At 40.1% G+C, this 20,512-nt stretch overlaps 1 protein-coding gene across 2 annotated transcripts in view; it reads right to left on the reverse strand.

Moving 5' to 3' along the window:
• Positions 1-16,152: 16,152 nt before the first annotated feature.
• olfm2a (olfactomedin 2a) overlaps positions 16,153-20,512 on the reverse strand; it is a 37,572-nt gene continuing 33,212 nt past the window's right edge. For both annotated transcript variants that reach the window (XM_028412004.1, XM_028412003.1), the window contains exons 4-6: positions 19,675-19,894; positions 18,805-18,911; positions 16,153-16,827 (exon numbers count right to left, since the gene is read on the reverse strand). In XM_028412004.1, the coding sequence (XP_028267805.1) occupies positions 16,153-16,827; positions 18,805-18,911; positions 19,675-19,894 (1,002 nt within the window). The remainder of the gene's footprint in view (positions 16,828-18,804; positions 18,912-19,674; positions 19,895-20,512) is intronic.

Consider the following 20,512-nt stretch of genomic DNA (forward strand, 5'->3'; position numbering starts at 1 on the left):
CTCTTAATTAACAAAAGCACTTTATTTTAAACAAATCAGACAAGAAAGAACTAATTTTTATCCCTGGCTAAGGGAACGAGAACATTATGAATCCTTAACAATAACATATTTTTGTAAAAAGTCCTAACGGCAGCTCAATCACAGGGAGGTTGCCAGCCTTTCCTGGGGTGTAATTGGGCACCATATATGAGTCAGCTATTCAACAGGCTCTCATTGTTAACAATTTACTGCAGTCCTCCCCTGCTGGCTCTCTTTCTCTCATTCCTCTTTGTTTTGCTGCTCATTCAGGCACATATATGCACACCTTAATCACTAATGACGGCATACTGTGTGTGCCATGCACGCATACACAAACACAACCTCTGTGCACACAGTTGAAAAACAGTGTGGAAATTGCACATGCAGTTACCTTGTCCATTCCTTCGTCAGCATCCGTAATGGTATGACTCATGCCTGTGTAGAAATAAATAAGCCCTCCTTTTCTCCACATCCTGCTGGACAAACGTCGTAGCAGCAGAGCTTTGCTGACCCCAGGGAGCCAAAATCCCTTTTGTAGACTTTTCATGTTGTCTTTTATTTGTTCACATTATGCTCACCTGACTGAAAAGGATGAAGCTTGTTTATTTATTTTTAGACTTTGACAGCCTTATTGTAAAATCTGAGCGAGTGGTACATGACCACCTGTCACAAGCTGTCATTTCAGTGTGACGGGGTCAGTGATGCAATCTTGGCTCTCGCAACACATTTGGAGTATTTCAGGCTTTGATAAAATCTCAGCAGTGTGACTGTCTTGGCCATTTATTTTTCTCTCTCCAACATTAATCATTTTTATTCTGGCATTGTGTTGTACATTTTGTTACCATGCATGTTGGAAAATATTAATCGATACATACTTTTCCTTCAAAACAAACAAGTGGCCCTTAGACTGAGACAAATGACTCTAATCTATGAGTGATTGGACTTGATGCTGTGAGCCTTGCCCTCCTCTACCTTACATTTCTCACCCTCTTCTTTCTTCTTATTGCCTTCCTCTACGCACAAATTGAAATTCAAATGAGCCTTAGGGGCTCGACAGCAAACAACATTTGTCTGCCAAATCATCTTGTAGACACTTGAGAAGCAAACATTTTAAGTCTGGATGAAATAAAATAGAAGCATCACATATCTGCATAGTGTTTGGAGGTTCTTGTTTAAAATTCAGGTGTATTTTTTGCTTCATTATCATTTTATTCCCTGTTGACATCACAGCTTATGCCGGCACAAATTGCTTCAGTGAGAGTCGGGGAGTCCAATGCTTTAGAACCTACAAAGGAATGAATACAGGGGCCAATTATAGATATAGATATCTGGCTTTTATGCCTTGAAATCTAGGTAAATGGTCTTTGTTCTGCTTCATTGGCAAGGATATTACTGTGTAGTTCTTAATACACTCACAGAGAAACAATACGTCTATTTCTGTTTATGTATTGCCTGGTTGCAGAAGGAAGCAGGCAACAGTGGAATTTTAAAGGCAATTGAAATGACCACTGTTCACACGTTCAGTAGCCTCAGTGTTCAGCATAACATTTATAAGCCATATTACTATACCAACATTTTCTTTTAAAAAAAAGAAAGATTGTTTGTTGCCATGAGTCTATGCAAGAACTCGGCTTGCACAACAGCTGGGAGGTTAATTAAATTAATGCAATAAATAAGGCACAGATGTACCGGTAGAGTAGCAACCATTATCTGTTAGTTTGAATCATGCCTTATGTTGATAATTGATGCTTATATAAGAAATACATGTAGTGTATTATAATACATACAGGAAGTAGGCCAAAATCATTTTAAAGAGGCCATGCTAATCAAAGTCTATATTTAGAAACTCTGACATAATAGTGAAGTTTCTGTTGGATGTTATGGTTAGTTGTTGTGAGCTGTATAGTATAGTGCAGCTTTTGGTGCTGTAGAAAACACAAATTAGATAAATGACTGCAAAAACCAAATAAAAAGGCTCCTAATAAACCTCTTTACTCTCTTTCTTGAACTTAAATGTAATTCAGCAGTGAATTTAGGAAGGAATAATCCACAGCCATATCTAAGTTACTGCCTACTTTATGAAACTGCTAGTAGGATTTAAAATGTGCAACAAACGATCAATTAGCAAACCTCCATTAATGACATCAAAGATATTGTCCCTTAGTTGGCCTGTATTTCTCTAGAATAATATAGTGGAGGGGTTTATTTCTGAATCTAACATGAGTGAAGGTTGTGTTCATGACAGGTCACGAACCAGGCCTCCTTGGGGAAAGTGCGGAGCTGAGCTACTGTCCAGCCCTCTAACATTTGTAGACATTGGTAGCCTTGTTACTAGTGTATGTCGACCTTTTATTGAACCCATCCATCCATCCAGTCATCCAGTCATCCATCCAGTTTAGGTTGACTTTGTGATTATGTGATTATTCAGGAAGGTCTTTGCTTTCTTTTTTTGCACTAATATTGGGTGATGGCTTGTGTATAGTGACTAAAAGGCATTCTATTCTATTCTGCATTTTTTTAATCATATTTTTGGATTCTTGGATTCCAAAAAGCATGGACAAATCACTTTTGATTTGTTTACCACTCCCACTGATGACCTATGGATGACCCATGGCTCTCTTTGTAAAGACTTTGGTCTTTCACCTGGTTTCCTATACCCTGTGATTGGGTCCTCTCTTCTAAAGCAGCTACACTGTCCCAGTAATGTCACCTCTTTTTAAATGTGTGTGGGGGAGGTGATTAAAAAACTAGTTTTACTTTATGAAGTGGCAGCCTTTGGAAAGATGTCCTCCATCTGTAACAAAGATCAGGACGACCTCAATCTCTCACTCACCATGAAAGCTCCCTATTCAAATGTCACTTTATACATAGCATTCATATTAGTTTGCATTTGGCTGTGATGCAATCCAGTTATATACACTGATCAGCCAGGCAGGTGAATTGAAAAAGAAAGGGCATTTCTCTGCATACTTGGTAGTTCAGACTTGGCAAGTATGAGCTGGGAAAATACACCACACAAGACATACGCCAGTACATAATGGTAGATTTTGGGAATTGACCACGAGGAGCAGCAGTGCATGGGACATTTTCTCCTCAAAGATGCATTAAGTGCAGCAGAAGGATTGCCAAATTATAATTGATGGTTGGCCAGGTCTGAGCATCTCCTGAACTGAACCATGGAGCAGTGGAGAAGCAATGAAAGAGCACATCATGTTGATGGTTGGGTGTGCGCCTCACCTGGGGAACACATTGCACCTTCCCTAAGGGAAGAAGGCAAACTTGAGGATAATGCTTTGCACAATGTCCTGCTGAGAAACGTTGGGTCCTGCCATTTTCATGTGTTACTTTTGACATTTTAGGTTGTTTCATGTTGTTTCAGGCAATGTCGACCCTTCCTTTGAAATGGCATTTCCTGATGGCAGTGGCTTCTGTCAGCAGATAATGCTTCCTGCCACAAAGCAAAAACGACTCAGCAATGGTTTGACTTGGACTTGAAATTCCCCAGACAAACAAGTCTGATCCATGGGGGGCCCACCTCACAAGTTACAGTACTGAAAGTTTTGTTGCAGACATCTTAGTGCCAGATACCACAACACACCTTCAGAGGATAGATCAGGGTTGTTTTAAAGCAAAAGGGGCACTTACACAATATGACACGTGACCATAATGTAGCTGATTGCTGTAGTCACACCTGCAACTGTAAATAGTTTTTTTGTACATATAAAGACCCTAAAAAAAAAAATCATGTGCCAGAACCTGCCAGCTGCTGTCAGGTGCTGCATTCTAGTGCGATGGAAGGTTGTAAAAGAGTGGAAAAACCTGCTGTGGTCGTGTATGAGTATTTTTCCGACTGGCTGTCTCTCTTTCTCTTTTCTAAGACCTCAGAATGGCAGGCCTTCTGCAATGCTTCTCTCCCCTTTACTCTGCTTCTGAGCTCCCCCTGTCTCTCAACATCCTTCCCTCCTGTTGGGCATGAAAGAGCCCTGTTCCTTTTTCTACTTTCATTTCGGCCTTCTTTTTACTCCTGTCAGGCAACGAGATACAAGTTCAACCGCAGAGCAGTGACCCGCGGAAGGGTTGCTGCTTTCCTGACAACATTAAAGAGCAATAAGGCAGGAGATGCCGAGCAGGGTGAAATAGCATGTTTGGAGTCACATATATGGCACGAAGAAGATGACAGGGAGAGCAGGCAGGATTAGAGAATAGGGTGAAAAGGAGATGGATGAGAAAATCCTGTTCAGAATGTTTGCTTATAGTTAAGTTGTTGCTGTTAAAGTCTTAGACTGGAGTTGCAGAGATTGTCTTCAGTGACAATATTAGAGTTTGTTGGCTGTCTCGCATCTTCCTCCTCTCCCTCTGTTTTTTCCCTCCAGCAAGAACTAGGAACACACAGCACTGCATAATCATTATCATTTGGTGTCCTACATACTTTGAAGTGGAGTTATTAGTAAGTGGGTGGAACTGCAGGCCAATGGAAAATATGACAAAAGCCATATTTTGATCCTTGTCATATTCAGCACATTCTTTGTGGCATCTTTATAGAAACTGAACTTCCCACTGTGTTTTTTTCCCCCGATGCTGCTGTTGGTTGTAAATGTTTCATAAACCTTTAACCAGAAAAATGTGTCTGAGATTGACTGAAGGACACTGAATGGAAAACCATTGATGAAGGAATTGCTTAGACAATGGTCACTGCAGATTTCTGCCACTAGAGTCTGAGTTTTTGCATAAATGCAGGCAGACATACTTTATGATTGCATTTGGCTGTATGCTCGTTGATAATAACTGCATATCCCGGCTTCTTCTAAACAGTCTAATCATTTCATCAGGCCCTCTTCTTTTACTCAGTTGCTCATCACAACCTCTTCATCCCCTCTCATATTCGGCTCCATGTTTTCAGTACTGATGAATTCACTGCTGCAACAAAGGGCTTGTTTACACTCCTCTCAGCGTCTGCTTTCTTTTTGGTAACTTTAATTTCAGCCACCCTCATCAAGCAAAGTCCCACAAGCTATTGATTTCGAAACCACAAAGTTTGTTTCACTGTGTGATTTATGCAGTAAAATTAAGGCTGCATTGAATTTTTCTGTCAACTTGACAGCTATTATTGGAATATTTACCAGGTATATTTTGCAACTGGACCCAACAATTCCTTTCTTTTTCTGCATGTGTGCTGTTCAAATAAAAAAGAAAATGACAAAGGAATAATGCAACCAATATAGTAGAAAAGTATTTCAAACATTTCTGCTCATTTCCATGATGAGTAGCAGACAAGAATCACATATCATTAAAGAATGTGCTCAAATAGTTTGCTTGGAAAGGTTTCTAACTGACAGAAATGACCTGGATGTTCTTCAGTGGCAGCCACTGAAAGAACTGATGGATAGAGATAATGGCGTCACCACAGTTCTTTGCACAACAACATTTTGCAAATTCACAAAAATAAACAACACAAATCAGAAAGAAGCAGATCATCACAAAGTGATCAATTCTTATCCACCTGTTAAAGGGAGACTTGACAGGAAAAGGAAAAGTTTATGTAAAAAGATTAAACTTTTCTGACAGGAAGAAGTCTCGACAGTTTTGATGCAGACCGTGCTGTGGAGTGATCTGACTGCAGCTTACAAACTGACACCTTGACAGCTCTCTGACAGATAAAAAACACAATAACGTTTGCTTTTTTATTCTCATCCTTTCACCATGTCAAGAACCTAAGAAGCCTAATTAATTACTTTCCTTTATGTTCCACTGTTGTGAATGCACACTTATTTCTCTCTCTTTGGAGATGCACTTAGAGCCAATGGATCTTGGTGCTCTGTGAATCTGCAGGTAATAAACTGAGGAAGACATCTGCAGGCTTAAACAAAAACAAACTCAGCAAAGGCCAATTAAAAAAGGCCAAATTATATCCATAGTTAGTCACATTAACTACATCCAACAGATTCTGTATTCCACACATGAAGTTTTATTGTTGCTGATATTTAGCAGCTGTCCTGTCTGAATCGTGACGATTAGCATACACAGGCCAAAGTAATAATAAGCAAAGTGTGCTTTAGTGCTTATTTACAGAGCATTGTAGTTTCACCCAAACAGAGCCACTTCTACAGGTGCAGTTGGATTCTCTTAAGCACTGCTGTTGTTTTTCCTAATTCCATTTTAGTGACTAGGAAAAAGGACTTAGGGAACCATTTTGACTTTTTGCTCTGAGACCCTTTTTGGTTGCGACATTTCTGCTGTGCTTTTATTTTATGATATCAAATTGATGTTTTCTGTATTTTGGAGGCACTGAGCTCTCTTTGCCACAGTACAAAGTATTTGTAAGCAAAGGGAAAAAGTCCTCAGTCCTCTGATTTCTTTGTCATCTGTTGAAAACATTTTACACCAATTTGTTTAAATCTCTCCTGTGGAATTTGGCAGAAAGTGATCTGGCACTCTTGTTGTTTACAGTAAATCTAAAACATAATTAAAGTTGGTGAATTATCTGTTTCCACAGATGCTCAGTATGTCCATTTGGAAAGATCTGGGCTACCATTGTTTGTAATGACAGAAACTGCAGTCTGAACAACTGGAGTTTTCCCCACATTAATTAATTTAACCTCATTTTGTACCAATGCTACTATTTAGATTAGATTGGTATCTAATCTAAAGGATTGTTAGATAAATTGAAATCATGCTAAAGGGTTGAACCTTTAGTGACCATTTGACAGCATTAAGAATTTAAGTGAAGTTAGGTGATGTGCAAACAAACCATGTGTTGACTATGTTTGCTTTAAGTAGAAAAAGGATGCAAACTTTAAATCTTTTATTTTGTTCTTTGACTGTGAGGGTCCACAGGCGTCCCAATGTCTCCAGTCAATTTTAGATGTCTGCTTTATATACTGCACTCTTCCCTCAGCTCTTCCGATTCATCCCTTGCTCTTTCTTTCTCTGCATCAGAGGATGGCTTGGTGTCTTTGTAGCTGGATCCTCTTTTGCACTCGGCATAGTGTTTGATCCACTGGGTGGCCTGTATGTATATTGCTCCTCCTCTCCTCTGAAAGTCAAGCACACACTGATATGAATAATTAAAGCACTGGGGAGAGGCTGATTCTTCTCTTTTACAGAACCCGACATCCCGACAGCGTTAGCCTGTTTGTCTGAGTGCTAAAGCTGTACTGGATTTGTTTGTGAATGTGTGATGTTTCTCCCATCGGTCCCTCTTGTGATCAGCAGGAGTTTAATCACTGGTTACAATAACACTGTCAGGAAATTAATATTTGGGCAATCTGGGCAATTGCAGTAACCTTTAAAGTTTCTACCCCTGCTGACAACTATCTCCTGACACTTTCTGTCTTTTTTCCTGCTTTCTCTCCTTCATTCATCTACCTTTCTCCTGTTCTCCTCCAGTGAGACTGGGGAAAAGGGCAAGAGGAGCCTGGCTGTGATATGAAATGTTCTGATTGTGGCTTGGACTCCTGTGTCCTTAAGGAAATTGAATTGACCGGTGGTTATGTCTCAATACAGTGAGCTCAGTGACCTCCTCCACCTCATTCTTATCAGCTGAGCCCCAGACTCAGCCTGGCTGTGTCGCCAGGCCAGCTCGTCACCACTCACATCTGGCTGTGTGTGCAGCTACAGCGAGGACACAGAAACATTTGAAATTTATGCCTTGAGGAACGAGTTGCTGCATTAAAAGTTATCACACACTCTGGAGACTTGAGAAGAGCTACTGGCTGTTTTGTTTTGGCACTTTTTCTCACTGATGTTGATTACAAGTATGATTCCACTTCTCTGCCATTAAAATGCCTCTTCTTTCCTGTACTCTTCTCATCATCTCACATACCTGACAGTCGACCTCTGCATTTGCTGCCTTTGCTGATATTCTAGCCTGCTCTTTTATTGTCTCCTCTCATCCTGCACTCATGCGCCTCTTTCCTGCCTACAGCTCACTTTTTTCGGTGCCTGCTCTTCTTCATCTTTCCCCTTTGCTCTTCTATGCTGGATTGTAAACACAAAGCACATAATTGCTCCCTGTGGCCCAGTGATTTCCTTGTAATTGCTATAACAATGCTTGCTGGTTTGCTAATGTCCCCCTACTTTAGTCTTTGCCCAAGGTCACTTCAGATACAAATAAAGGTAGGCAAGTCAAACAAACAGTCCAATTGTTCATACACATCACCCAGGAGGAAACCTTCATTTTACTTGCTCTCTTCTTGACTGATTTGATTGGTAGAAATCAGCTGTTTTTATTGCGGCCTGGCAGCAGCTCTTACTTTGCCTGTGTGTGCACTTGCCAGAAAAACTCCTACAGTAGCCTGTCGTTTTCATTTTCCTTCTGCTCTACCAGTGGGACCTCTTTTCTTCTTGTGTCTGTCAGTGTCCATTCAGTGTACTGTATAACCCACACAGTGTATATGTGTGGGTATGTGATTCACACCGACTTGCAGTCTGCTGCTATCACCAGCAAATTTAGTGGTTTGACAGTGCTGCTCCTTGGAGACTGCAGCATTTTGGCTGCTGTGTGACATCACCTGTTGATGTCACTGCAAATCTCCATCATACTATCTGAGCACGTAGTTGTTCATGCAACTGCAGACAGATTGCAATGGGGAGAGCAAGTAAGATGATATGAGATTCCTGGTCCCCTTGTGAGCCAGTGTTCTGGTGATGGACGACCCTGTGAATGATTGTGACTGCAGCGCAGGTGGCCTGCCACAGGGGAGGTGGTGCCATCACACGCCGCCCCCTCCATCTCCTGACCATGATGAATGTAAAATTGATAAAGGCTCATTAATATGTGCAGATAGAAGGGTAAACACATTGACTACCTCTTGTTTTGGGGAAATTAATTTAATAACTGCATCCGTAAAGCAACCTGATCACAGCCCTTTCTCCAATTTGCATATTAATGTGGCATGGCTCGTGCATTTTACAACGTTTATGGACGGATGGGGCTGAGGCGACTGTTTTTTTTAATTACCTTTATTTTGTGCTGCTCTGGAGGTGTCAGGGGTGGGGCCCTTACTTCGCAGCAAAGGTGCAATTCCCTGGTTAAAACTTTCTAATGCCTCTGAATATTTATTTAAAAAAGGTATTTTTTGTGTTGTGATTTTTGTTCTCATCCAAGTTGAAGAAACATAATCACACTAAAGGAAAGCCATCATCTTTTTTGAGGCTTTTGTGCATTCTCATGTGATTGAATACCTAAACCCTTATTAAATGTCAAACCTCAGTATGTAATGCATGCATGGTGAGCTCTTAAATATGGGCATGATGAAGATTTAAAATTGAATATATTCTGTATTAATTACACAACAGCTTTATAGGCGTATGTGAACTTCCATATGAGGGACCCTTTCTTTATAAGAAATGATCCACCACAAACAATATGAAGTCAAGTTTAGAGGGTCACAAAAGATTAGAAATAATTGTATTTTAATTCATTTTATGCTTTCTTTGTCATGTGATGACAGCATGTGGTGTGTATATGTTCACTGTATAGGGCAACTTATCAGTATGACAAAACTAAATACCATATAGGAGACCATGATGGGGTCACACCAACTACATAGCCAGTATTTATGCTGGCTTATTAAATTATTAAAGATTTATTGACCCTGTGAGGTGGCTGGATTCTTGCAAGACCACACAACAATTCAGGCTACCGGGCTTCTTGCTACTCTATGTGCTTGTGACAAAATAACAGATGTAGGCAGACAATTTAATGAACAAATTGGACAAATTATGGGCTGCAGTGTGTAAAATGCTCATTGTTTTCATTCACATGGCCACTGTTTTTTTTCTGGCAGAGTACTTTTTTCTGTTGGGAAAACTATATTATCTGTTGCAGAAATAGAGAGGACAGATAGAGGAAAGGGTTCTATCTTGTCTGAGCCCACTCATCTCTTTTGATCTCCTGCAGGAGAGAACAGGATCTTGTCTCAATGACATACAGTAAAGAAGGCCTGTGATCTGACAGTCTTTTCACCTAACCTAGGTTTCACTTTGTCTGTCACTCTTCTACCTTCCTCCCAACCCTCACTTCTCTTGCCTGAATTTTCTAATTTAGAGTGCTGCATGTGAAGTTGCTTCCATTCCATTGCTGCTCATGAGCCGCCCTATATATCTAATGTGGAGAGCGTTTCCTATACCAGCCTGAAAACAAAAACGCTTTTTATAAACACTTCCATCATGTTTTACTAAATATTAGCCTCAATCCAATACAAAAACAAACTACGCAACAAACTTGAGCCATCATTTTTGGTCTACAAAAGGATGATTAACACCATTACTTTGAAGTCATAGTCCCAATCTGGATGGCTTCTCCATTTAAGTAGGTTAAACGGTGCTTAACCTGTGAGAACCAAATGATTCATTTGTTTATACTTAATGATTTATAATAGCTCCAGCCCTGCACTGCTGTCTTAATAGGATATAAACACAGTTTTAACACTGCAGAGACATGCTTTGAAAAACAAGTGTCCGTATAATTTGCAAAAACTCTTTCAGAAACTTCGCCATTACCCCAGCATCAAGTCAAGGTATTTATTCCGTAATACTTTTATCACTCTTCAACAGTATGGTGTGCATAGGGAGTGACAGTTAGAGCTGTGATACCAAATATAAACTCTGGGTTCTTATAATAATAACAACCTTGCATGTTTCTTTAGAAATGCAACTGTTTTGCAGGGTGTGTCAACACTGTAAACAGTTTCTGCAGGTTGCAAGGAGACCTGCTTGAGAAATCAAGGTCAAGGAAACATACAGTATGTCTAAGTATTAGCTGCACTTTTCGGTTTTATCTGGGGATACACTATGATTTCAGTGGTCACCAAGACATCAAAAATCAGAGAGACTTGGACTCTGTACCTGCTCCTGTCACCACAAACTTGCACTAGTGAAAGCACAGGTTTAGCTCAGTGCTTCCTGGCACAGCTTTTACAAAGCAGATAATCAGCTTTTTGGCAGGAGAATGGGATATGTGTCAACTCAACCACTATACGTGACTATCCAGGGTTATTGCAGTGGTTTGCCTTTCCTTTATGATGTCTGTGGTATTATAGTGTATATGAATGAGGGATTATTACATATATAAGAGGAAGACTCTCTTGACCTATCAACATCCAAGGCTGACATATTTTCATAGCAGTGTGATTTCCCACATTCAAATTTACAGAGAGAGAATGACTGTGCTCTTTTTTTTTACCATCACACATTTGGCTATAGTGTGAGCATCTGTGAATGTTAATAGACCTATAAGCTTTTCGCTGTTCAATATGTTCAATAACTGAGGCTATACATTCCTCCATGCATGCATGGAAGAATTTTGACAATAACATTACTATTGACACTGTGACCTCATTACAAAAGCATCATATACATATATTATGCACTGTTTTTTTTTGAATCCCAAGATGTATGTGCTTGATTGTTCTTATGAGACTCATGATAGCATTTAAAGATGATAAAGTGACCTTAAATACTGCACTAAACTCTTTCTATTGGCAGGCAGACACCTTTTATGGCAGCTCTATTGGTGTTGTAGAGCCATTAGGGTTAAAAAGGACTTGTGCAAACCTTCACCATTTAAAACATGTGCTTCTAGCCAGTAATGGCTTTCTAAGTCAAGCTTCTGCTCACTACTTTTGTTGCCCAAACTGTTAGCTTAGCTCAGCTTGGCATTTGTTTTCAGCTCTTGTTTGCAAAACTCCTTCAAAAATATCAAATACAATTAAATGTTGCAATTAGTCCTCACAAAAGAGGCTGAAATGTAGTGTATATATTTTGCAAATGAATACATTTTCTTTGCAAATAAGGGTGAGTTAGGGTGTGCTGAGTTAAACGGTTTGTATATCGCTGTTGACTCATTGTCATTTACATGTACTTTTTAAGAGTTATTCTTTACTACTGATGTACAAAAAGTAAAAAAAGGTTCTCCCACTTAATTAGGTGAAAAATTACATAATGGTTTGCTATGCTTATAGCTATATCGCTCAACAACAACAAAAGTTGAACCAGTTTTGATCTTGGTAATGGCTTCTCTTCTCTAGGAATGTGGATTTTTTTCACCTTGCAGCATTGTTGGATCTAAAAATGTTTTCTTTAAAAGTTATATCAGAGGGTTATTGCTCATTTCTGCTTGTGGCTATATTGTGATGTTTGTATTTATCCTGACCCGGTTTTTCTGTTGGCACACAAGAGCAAAACCTTCATCTCTTTTCTCCAGCAGCATTGTATTGTAATTAAAAAGAGAGTATAACAGGGTCCAGGAGTGTACTCAGGGCAACCCCTTACTGCCTCAGCAAGGTGTGTGACGTCAGTAATGAATGGTGCTATGGTCCCCTCACAAACATGTTCATATTAGATTAGAGATGCTGAATTACAATTAAATAGGCGATTAATGAGTGACGCTCTCTGAGGAGGTGAGCGGAGTAGATTTAACTTCTTTCATGCTAATCCATTACTCCATTTCCACACCCGGGCACCTTTGCATCCCATTTGAGTTCAAGCATGAATATGAAATGTGGGGGAAAATAAGGAGACTGAGTGCAAGTAATGTTTAATCATGAGGAAACAAATGTTCAAAGACTGCTTCTGTCTCACCTCGAGGGCCAGGGAGTTGAGGAAAAGTTTGTTTATTGTGAATATGAGAGGAAGGAAGTGTTGCTCCAAGTGTGGCTGAGGGTGAGTTTAATGAGGCAGGTGATGCAAAATGTGAAGGTAAGAATTAGCAGTCATATGAAGTAGGAGCAGGGTCATTTGTTAGCCTACCCATCAACGGATCAAAGCAGCTGTAACTACTGGCTGAACAGAAGGGAGAGAAAGCATATGTACTCTGCTTGTGTGCTGCTGTTTAATCAAAGCAGAGTATCTCAGGACCAGCTGCACTCACACAGATGATTGTTTCCATCAAAACAAACCCTTCTTCCTGAGGCTGCATGATTAAAGTGGGATCTGGGTTCGCTTCTTAATTCTTGAGTTGCTGTCTGCATTTCTGCTCCTGCCTATGAATTTCACCCTGTGTACTCCATCAAACCAGTTCTGTCACTGCCACCTGCACTCAATCAGTTCAAGTGTATGTGGCAATGCATGTTCACAGCCACTTAAAGTAAATCAAGGCAGCAAAGCCACTCTGAAGTCTGTTGTTTTTGTTGCATTTCAGCACTTCATTAAAGCAGGATGTTCACTCTCAGATATTTGTTATTAAATGCTTTCTCCAACTAAAAGTCTGTACTCACTTATTATTCAGCACAACTTTAATGTTAAAGTTGTTTTTTTGTGAGATCCTGCACAGCTCTGCATTAAAGGAATAGTTCACCCCAAAATCTGATAATCATATTTTTCTTGTGGCCGGCAGTGTTGTTTTCTGCCTTCTTCCAGTGTTATACATCTTGATGCCACTGGGCTTGTGGTGCTTAACATCAGTTGAAGATGCAACATTCCACCACACTACACATGGTAATCATATCACTGCCCACTAAGCAGGAAGGCAGCCTACATTAGTGGCATCTCAGTTGAGCGGTCATGCATTCACAGCATTACTTTTGGCAGTAACTACCAGTCTGTCTCTTACTTCCCGATCACAAAACAGCCCCAGTTAAAGCCCTTTTCAGAAATGTTGGTCTCAGGAGGGACCATACTGTACAATCAGTTATCCTTAATTTTATTTTCAATTCTGTGATAAGCTATTTCTTCTGATTTATCAGTGCACTGTTGTGAAAGAGGTACACTTCTTGTTGTTGTATTTGTATGTATTGTACTGTAATTCATAGCACATGTTGTATGTAGTTAATGAATACATTAATAATTATCATTTTAAAAACTTGCCTTCCAGTGTCTTCCAGTTGACGAGCAGTTTTGCTTTAATGTTTGTTGTTGCTTACCTTTGCATAAAAGTCAAAGCAGGTAAAGGAAGCCGGACTTTCACTTAACACAGTTGTGGCACTGGGTTGGTTCATAATCTGATTCCGTAGATACAAAAAAAAAAAATAAGTAACCTTTTTTAAAAAACTTTTATCTACCAAAAATGGTTATCATCTAGATGGCCATCCTATGAAAAATATGCAGATGAACAGTCTAAAATTCATGTATTATTCAAATTTTTTCCATTTATTTTAGTAAATGGGATCAATCTGTTGAAAAGAAAAAAAGCTTTACAACAGTATATTTTCAAACCCTCAGATTTACAGCCACCATTTTCAGTTCACTTTGTCCTCTTACCCTTAAGATGATCTTGAGCAAAGAGGACACATAAGCACTGTTGCACAGCGACAAGGGTTGTGTACTGACGAGTAGGCCTTTACTGGAGATGATGCATCCTGACACAGATACGATGATACAACACTCAAATGGGGTCACTCATAATGATTCGGTGCTGTTAATCGCACCCCAATCTCTGTCATTGTTATCCCTACACTTATGGGCCCTTTGTTTAGCACTGGATCCCACACAACAGAACACTATCTAAAGCTCATCAAGCTGATGTTTTCCACACAAACTCTAACAGGCACATAACAGGAAAAAATATTTTCTGACCCACTTGGTACAAGCATACCATATTTTGTTTTTTACTCTGCAACATGAATATGTAAGGAAAAACCAATTAAAGTGAATACTGCTTCGAAAGTTGACAGAGTGAGAGAGTGGCAGTAACTTCTCTTTCATTGGAACTTGACGTTCAGTTCACTTCTTTTTCATCCAAACTTTGGATTGCCTGTGCATTCAGTGTAGTAAGCAGACTTAGGTAGTGGGAAAGCAAAAAGAGATGGATGTCACCGTGATTATGCCTTCTATACATTTGAAATGTTTGTTTTTTTTCCCACATATGTACAGAACAGTGCTGTTTGTACAGCACCATTTCTAACTGATATTGTTAAGTGCTCTGTGTCATTGTGTTGCATTGTGCTCTAAATGTCAGCTACTACTGTGTATGAACTCATCACAGTTCTCTTCAGCACAGCACTTATTGATAGAAAGGTCATCCAGGATGAATAGAATCACCATGGTTACACATGACAGGAAAAATGCATCTGTCTCCACCACAGCCTCTGCAAAGAATAGCTCCACCCTCACAAGGTGTTTATAAGTGAATAGAATGACAGGGCAGCAGATTGTTGTCTTTTTTTGTCTTCTATACAGTATAAAATGCCAATTATAGTTTAAGGAATTTGAGCAGTAAATAATGGAAAGGATACAATGAAAGGTCTGTAGTTTAAGAATTCGATGAAAGCAGTGTCTCTGTGGGGAAAAGCTGTGCAGATAACAAGATTAAAGCAGATTGTACAAGCAACAGTAACTGCACAGCATCATCCCTCGGCTCATATGTATGCAAATACATTGTACTTATTTTGTCTGTCATGTGTTCCACTAGAACCTTCTCACCACCTGCACCTTTTACTGGATCCATTGCTTTTACTTTCATGTCATAGTTGCAGTTGAATTTAATAGTGTTTGGGAACAGTAAGGCACATATGGAACTATATGCCCTGCCTGTAATAGATGGGGGCAAAAATAGATAAAGATATGGTTTAATGCAGCTGTAGAGATTGCCTTGTCAGTATTCACATGCTATTGCCTCATCAATTTATGATTTGGTTGTAGTAATTACACTTACTAGCCACTCACTATCAGCCAGATAAATATAGTTATAGCAGGATTTTAATAATTTTGAAATTGTGTCATTTGGCATATTTTTTAGATTATATGGTGAAGATTATGTGCAATTACACTGGATTTTTCTCAGCCAGGTTTCATTGAATAACAAGTAATAATACTTGGATGCCCCCTTCATTCAAGAACAAATCATGGAAAACTTGAAAAGAAATCTGTTCCACCCTCTCCCACCCTACCATTGGAATGAAAGCAACAGTGTCATAAATGGTAAAGAGGATATTTATTTCTCATCACAAATAAAAAGAACCATGCTTACTCATCACAGAAAAAAAAAAAGAGAAGCGCCCTGTCTTTGTATCTTGATTGACCCTTCTGTCAGAGTGGTTTTTGAGAATGTGAATAATAGCACTCTATGAAGATTGAAATTCTTAAAAAATTCCAGGCCTGTGCCCATACACTGATGTCCCTATCCCACACCTCCCACAACCCACATCCCCAACAATGATCACAGCATTATTTGAGTAGGTCAGTCTTGAAGCCCCCTCAGTCCCCAGAAGTCTTAATAACCTGGAAGAGTGTGACATTGTAGAGCACCTGGTGTCCGTTGTTCCAGGTATACAGGACCCTCTCCCTAGGGTTATAGTCCATCATGGAGATGTGAGAGTATTGATTGTGGAAGGGGATGTCTGTGTACTCGTAGGTTGATGTGTTGGTGTAGTAGGCAAAGTAGATTTTGGCACCAGCAAGGTGGGAGTTGGTGACATATAGTGTGCCGCAAATCATAAAAGACTCTCCAGCACTACGCTTAGGGAAGCCTGTGTCCCAAGTCTGCAGTACCTCCAGACTCTGGGGCTCCAGGCGGCTAATGACAATGTTCCCAGCATTGGGGATGGTGGTGTAAACAGCCCAGAGCCCATTCTCATCCGCCATCAAGTCGATGTCAGAGGAGCCACCCCAGGAGTAGGGAAAAGTGTTGTTGTAGCCGGCTCCGCTCAAGCTGCGCTGTACCAGCACACTTCGAGAACGGAAGTGGTACTTGATGATTATGTTACTCTGGTACTTGTTGTAGTACAGAGAACCATTGTAGACCACGTGACCTGTGCCAGCCCAAGGGTGGGGCAGCAAATGCTGCACAAAGTTCTGACCCTTCATGAAATCATTCATTGTCCGATATTCCAGGACACGCCGCCCCTTGAAGTAACCATCCATGGACCACACCTGTGGAGGAAAAAAAACAGTGAATCCCACTGGAAAAAGAAAAGGTTGAATTAAAGAAGTAAATGAGAAGATCTAAAGGTTATAGGAGAATAATGTTGAGTTACACCTGACACACTTTTCTGTGAGAAGACTTGTAGAGATGTTTTATTATAGCTGTTGGCGATGCCCTGGGCAAAGTAAGAAGTTGAGTGTATGTGTGTGTGTGGTGAATCTGCACTTGTTTTAGCCTTCGCATAGTCACTTGAATGTGTGTGCAGAAGATATTGATCTCTACTACATGTGGGAGTGAAGATGTTGCCTGTGCTTTGCAGTCAACCACCGCTTGTGCTCTCTGCCCTTTTCCAGTCCACATTTACAGAAAATCAATCCATTTAGCAACTCTATCTTTTTCCTCAAGCACCCTCAGCGGATCTCTCCTGACATGGCCCCTCTCTGGCTGCGTGTCCCATCTTATTCCCTCAGTTCTTCTACTGAGGCACAGTTCAGCATTTAATTCATTTAATTAAACTGCTGTTGGCTTAGATATTTATTTGTTCTTAACATATCAAGGAGAGCTTCGCTAGGATTTAGCACTCATCCCCTCTTGTTCATTCTTGCCTCCTTCTTAGGTGTAGAAAGGCAGTTTTCAGTTGCAGTAAGTGGAGATGGATGGTCTGAGACGAGCTGGGGGTGTAACAGCAGCTGAATTATGGAGGAGGGGAGATTATGGAGTATTAAGCATTGTTTCTCTTGTGTCTTCTAAATGAGTCCCTGTGCTGAGCAGGAGGAAGGAGCGGAGTCAGGCCAAAGTGTCTTTCTCTTGCATGTGAGTGACAATGGATCTCCCAGACATGCGAACGTCAACAGCTGCAAATAACATCTCATGTGGCTATTGTATTACAGAAGGTACATTCTCACACTCAACATGTCACAAATAGTAAGGTCCCCTTCATCTCATGTAACAGCACTTAGAGTGCAAGGTTTCCTGGCCAGCAGGCTGTACAATGGCCACAACAAACTTGATGTTAGGAGGAAGGTGATGTTTGGGTGTGTGTATGCAGCCCGCTCCCACAACTCCCCATACATTAACCAGCAAAAGTCATTGTTGTTGTTTACTTTCACTTTGTTTATATCTTTTTAGCTTCAGAAAAAGATGATGGTTTATGTTGCCATGGTAACAAACCCTTTCACATCTGATTTACTGTCTGAAAAGCTATTTATGATGTTTAATTACTTACACTACATTACAAGTTAAAAACTGAAGTGCAGCTTCCAGTGTTAAGTTGAAGTGCTCAGATACTGTGATCATTTAGAATGAGACCATCCTGATAGGCTATAATGAGAGATTGATCTAAAGAGACTTATATCAGCAAGTCAGGTGATTAAAGACAAAGATCAGGACATTTAATCATAGAAATTGACCTTTTTTGCCCACAACATCTATTTATCCTTTTATGATTCATTTAGGAGAAGAAAAAGGCCAGCCTCATCTCTCCTATTTAACCCACTCAGCTTTCATTCTTCCTAACAGATCACTAATAATCCACTCCTGTCTTCTTGCATATTTCTCTACTCACTCCTTACTGTGTGCCTGGCCATACGAAACTGCATGTCATCTCTAATCAGCTGAAGCCGTTATATCACCTGAGTCCAGAGCATCTCGGCAGACTCCTGGTAATTACCCCGGTGATTTAGAAAACTTTAGCCCAAACAACTCATTCATTTCTCCACTGATGATAAAGTGATTAATCAGCTGGAGTTGTAGTGACAGAGGAAGACAAGAAGGAGGGAAGGAAATGCCATCCATCATTGACTCAGCTTTGCATTCCCATTTCTCTCTGTCTGTCCCCTTCTGGAGCTCATGAGAAGTCTAACTGAGAACAGTCAATCAGTCACTGAAGAACCATGACAGCACTGCTTTGAGGGATAGTTTTTACATTGGCTTAGGTTAGCCTCTATGTTTGTGGACCTATAACAGTTGGCTATAGGAATACTCACTCTGTTGTCTGAACTTGGTATCATGGTGTCTGTCATCCAGGAACCGAACCTTGACCCCGACGCACGTACTGTGATGGGATTACTGACGCCTGTGAGCTTCCCACAGCCTGTAGGAGGAGGTAAGAAGTCATGAATGCATATATAACCAAGGTAACACACACAGATCTTTGTGGATCACACTATTTACTGCTCCATTTTTCAACCTTTTTCAGCGCTGTGGGCATTGCTATTTTAAAAATATGTTTGTTTATTCATTCTTTGCATTTTCAACTGCAGAACTTCACAAAGCACACTGGATTCCATTTTTAATAAAATAATTCTGATTATTTATTGACTCATATTTGAGCTCATGCATATTTAAAATGTTCTTGCATATTTTGTTATTTTTACATTTGTTATTGTTACATTATTATTTTTTAAGAAATGTTGGTTTTTATTCTTAAGTTTCTTTTTTACTGCTCATCTCCAGTTTTCCCAAGGACAATAAGCACCTAAAAATATATACAATAAGGAAACTATTCAGGACCAATGTAATGCAGTATAATAAACGCTAATAAACTATAGGGATAAAAACTCTACAGTAACTGCAGTCTTTTTCGTTAAGTCATCAGTTTATATATGTGCAGTTTTGTAAAATCATCAGTTTAAGCTAACACATTACATGAAAATCAGATCAATAATTCATTCAGCCTTTCTGGGCCAGTTCTTCTCAATTTATGCAAATAACCTGAGCTCTTTCCAAAACTGGAAATGTTGACAAAATGCTAAAAATATTTTTAACATTTCATTTTCAGCATACCAAATTAGGTAACTGTGATCACACACCCACCCACCCATCCACCCACCCACCCACATACATGTATCTCATACCTAGTTTCTGCATGCAGGAGTGCAGCCTGGTCTCCAGCAGCAGGACTCTCTGGCGCAGCTCCTCATAATCGTAGGCCCCCATCTCCTCCTGGATGGCCATGAGCACCAAAGACAGGTTCCTCACCTCCTCACGAAGGCGCAGGATCATCTTTGCATCAGCCTTGTACTGTTCCAGCACCGGCAGCAGGGGGAGCAGCTGGGTCACCTTGTCTTTCAACTCCTATGATGGTTATCAACAGAGAGGGAGACGTTTAAAAAGGACTAAGCCCTTGAAAGATAATACAGTAAGCTTCTCATTTTTTTATACAAATCTTTGTGGGAATTTGAAAGCCTTTCAGTTGTATGTTTACTGTTATGTTCTATGGGCGTTCAAATTTCACCTGCAGTAACAAGCATGATGTGGTAGTTGCAAACTTGTGACTGTGACTCATCGTGTTTTGAGAAGTAAAAAGTACAAAGTGTCCTTAGGTAGGAGTGCAGGAAGCAGCGGGCTGCTGTGTGGAAGGTAGAGGGCTCAAGAGAGAAATAGGTGTAACAATAAAGTGTGGCCACCACAGGAGGGGCTGTTTCCTCCTTGTTAAGGTTTATCGTAAATCTGGTGATGGAGCAGCTCTCAGCCCTGTGGCGCCACATCATAAATCTCATTTTCACTTTTTCAAGCCGCGAAAATTCACTCTCGTTAATCTCCTGTGCTCTGCCATCGGCAACTTTAAGCTGCACACATTCATCAGCCAACCTGCTTTGGTCAAATCCTGCCTTTCATAATTATTTATTTATTTATATCTCAATGTTAGATTGATGATTTGCATTCAGACAAATCTGGAGATAAGTAATATTT

The sequence above is a fragment of the Parambassis ranga genome, chromosome 8, assembly GCF_900634625.1.
Source record: "Parambassis ranga chromosome 8, fParRan2.1, whole genome shotgun sequence".
Lineage (NCBI taxonomy): Eukaryota > Metazoa > Chordata > Actinopteri > Ambassidae > Parambassis > Parambassis ranga.